The sequence below is a fragment of the Pterocles gutturalis genome, unplaced genomic scaffold (genome assembly GCF_000699245.1).
Source record: "Pterocles gutturalis isolate BGI_N339 unplaced genomic scaffold, ASM69924v1 scaffold20614, whole genome shotgun sequence".
Classification (NCBI taxonomy): domain Eukaryota; kingdom Metazoa; phylum Chordata; class Aves; order Pterocliformes; family Pteroclidae; genus Pterocles; species Pterocles gutturalis.
This window is the reverse complement of record NW_010128769.1, coordinates 2,831-5,683: the sequence shown is the minus strand read 5'-3', so window position 1 is coordinate 5,683 and position 2,853 is coordinate 2,831. Positions and strand designations below refer to the sequence as shown.

The 2,853-nt window shown below is 35.6% G+C and overlaps 1 protein-coding gene across 1 annotated transcript in view; it reads right to left on the bottom strand.

Moving 5' to 3' along the window:
- Window positions 1-2,190, bottom strand: part of LOC104466364 (NEDD4-binding protein 1-like) — a gene marked incomplete at its 5' end in the record, with an annotated part of 6,621 nt that extends 4,431 nt beyond the window's left edge. The window contains 2 exons of the mRNA XM_010079750.1: window positions 1,517-1,613; window positions 2,060-2,190. Of these exons, the coding sequence (XP_010078052.1) occupies window positions 1,517-1,613; window positions 2,060-2,190 (228 nt within the window). The remainder of the gene's footprint in view (window positions 1-1,516; window positions 1,614-2,059) is intronic.
- Window positions 2,191-2,853: the final 663 nt, after the last annotated feature.

Sequence of the window (2,853 nt, the reverse complement as noted above, 5' to 3'; positions counted from 1 at the left end):
AAAAACCCACAAGCAAAACCCCCCCCAAAACCCATGGGATTATCAGATTCTAAATAACTGTAGAGGTAAATGGTTTGCTTTACAAAAGATTTTTTGTTACACATTCCAACACAAACTTATTTCCATATACTTTTTTGCTTAGCATTAATGTCCATGTTCTGCCAGATACTGTTATGCATGTTAGTTGTTCACTCTGTCAACACTTGTTAACAAAGAGCGCTGTTACCATTTTGTTTTTCAATAAGTTATGACAGAAGGTAACTACTGATTTATTTTTAAAATCCTATGGTTTTTTTTTTTTTTTACCTGTACGAAAACAAGCTCTGCCATTTGAAACTATTTCAGCAAAGATATAATGGATGGTGTCCTTTCAAAGAGAAGTGTACTCTTTTGACGGAAGTGCAAATATGTTAGCACAACACTCATTTACACAGTAATCTCAACTGTAAATACTGCACCCACATAGCATTTTATATGAAATGCTGGGTGTATACAAAACATGAGTGTGTAAATTACTCCAGCTTGGTTGCCTTGTATATTTTTTGCTACAACATTATTATTTAAGAGATCATACTTTAACAAGGAAGATAAATTAAGTGCACTCTACTTGATATATCTTTGCATATCACATTTTGCAATCAGGTACATGACTGTGCAATCTAACAAAAACAGACATGCCCATGATGCAAAAACTTGACAATTTTGTAGTCAGAATAATGTGGTATGAATAATTATTAGCAGGACAGAAGAAACTGAAATCCAATGAACTGTAGCTAGCTGCAAAACACAATTTCAAAGCTGCAAACTGCTCATCCATGCAGAATTAGGAAAGCTGGTAATGGAAAAAAACTTAAGCAGCACGTGCTTTTAACAGTCTCAAGACTGGGAAAATTTGGCAGCAGCAATGTAAGCACTAGGAAACCCCCCCAACGCCCGACAAAAAAACCCACAGCTTACTGTCCTCTTGTTCACTGAAAGATGATCCCCACATTTTGAAGCTTAACTTTGGTGCTCAAATTAACTTGGAAATTTACTAGCCTACACATTGTTACAAATACACTGCTCCAAACAGGTATCTATGTCTGTATGCCACAATGGCATCAAGGAAAAAAAACAGAACAAATAGCACACTGATTTATGCTAGTGCTCCCCAAACACGAAAGACAATTCAGGGATAGACTGATGACCAGGAAAGCACAAAAACATCACTAGAAGACTCAATGAAAGTGATGACGTTTGAAATTGTTGTTTTTTTTTTTTTTTTTGTTAAAATTGCCACGAAAGTGTACCATTTTCCATGAATTTCTGAAAATCGTATGTGAGAATCACAAATAGAAATATTTCTTAGGAGAGTAAAATAACATCACAGATGTAGAGCTCAGTCTTAAGTTGGATGCATAGCTCTCTGTCTAGACAGGTTGAAGAATTAGCAAATACAACTGCTCGTGAAGTACTAAGCATTTACAACTACTAGTCAGATGTTCAAAGAGACTTTTAAACTATGTATATTCCGTACCTGTCATCATGAGCAGCAATTCTTGCTCCTAAAACCATCCTTGCAGGAGTTAAAGACAATATTCCAACATCCTGGAGCTGTGTTAAGAAATCCTGCTCTGTTAAAACATGAAACAACTGTTCTTAAAAACAAAAGCTTTCTTCTAAGCTATTTACAGATTTTATAATTAGTCTGAGATATAATGAGCAGAGCAGATGGGCTATTTTGTACCTATTAATCTACAGAAATTACATCTTGATAGCTGAAGAATTGCTAATATTATAAAAATGGGGAGGAAGGGGTTGAAACTAGAACTTAAAGAGCAAACAAAATCCAAACCAAACAAAAACGCCTCCACTTATGGTGCACCAGTTAGCCTAAACAGCATTTCAAAGTGTCTCACACTGTATATGGAAACCAGTCACTCATGCTGAGCAGACAGACTACTTGCACTTAACCTTCTATGAAGTATTCCTTCTCTGTTCATTCTTCACAGAAGGATACAAAGAAATAGTTACAATGTAGTTTAATTAAAAAAAAAAATCAAAAAACTATTTCCCTCACCTGTAATGTAAGGATCACGTCTTGTTCTCCACTGTGGAACAAACACGGTAATATTTCTGTGGCCACGTTTCCAAAAGTAGTCAACAGCTATTGCAATTCCTCGACAGGAGAAGAATTTCCTTAGACCATGTCTGGGGGCAAAAGAAAGAGAAGGGAGATTAAAGTCACTAGAGAGTTTTACTACTATGAATACAAAGAAAACGGAACAAAACCTTCCAAAGTGAAGCTGGAAGTTACACATACAGCCTCATCAAAACAAAAGCTAGATGGATGTTATAGATGAGGAATCTCATAAATGGAAAGAAATCTTCAGCAAAAGAAGAGAACAGAAACATCACTTTGCAACTTTATAGCTCAGTCTCCTTTCAGTTTCATGGGCACAATGATATTTGGAGTAATCAGAAGCAGGTTTATCTTTAAAAAAGAGGCCAATAGTGGTGGTTTCTGAAATCTATTGATTATAGATTAGAATGATCATAATCCAGTATTGTGATAGTTCCAAATACAGTCCCACTACAAACCAGAACACCTTTGGTTCAACTGGTTCCCGAGGATTGCATCTGAGAAGTTCTCTGTCCTAAGACATTAGGACCTCCTCTCGCTTCATTTCAACAATCTGAGCTACTGTTTTCAGGCAAAATAATGAAATTTTTTGAAGAAAGATTTTCAAAAAGACTGTATTTCAGTGGTAATTTTTTCCCACCCATTTAAAAATACAATTATGTTCATTACCTGTTTTTGCTACTCAAGTGACTTTCCAGAAAAATCAGCAACTGCCTAATATATGGAGATCA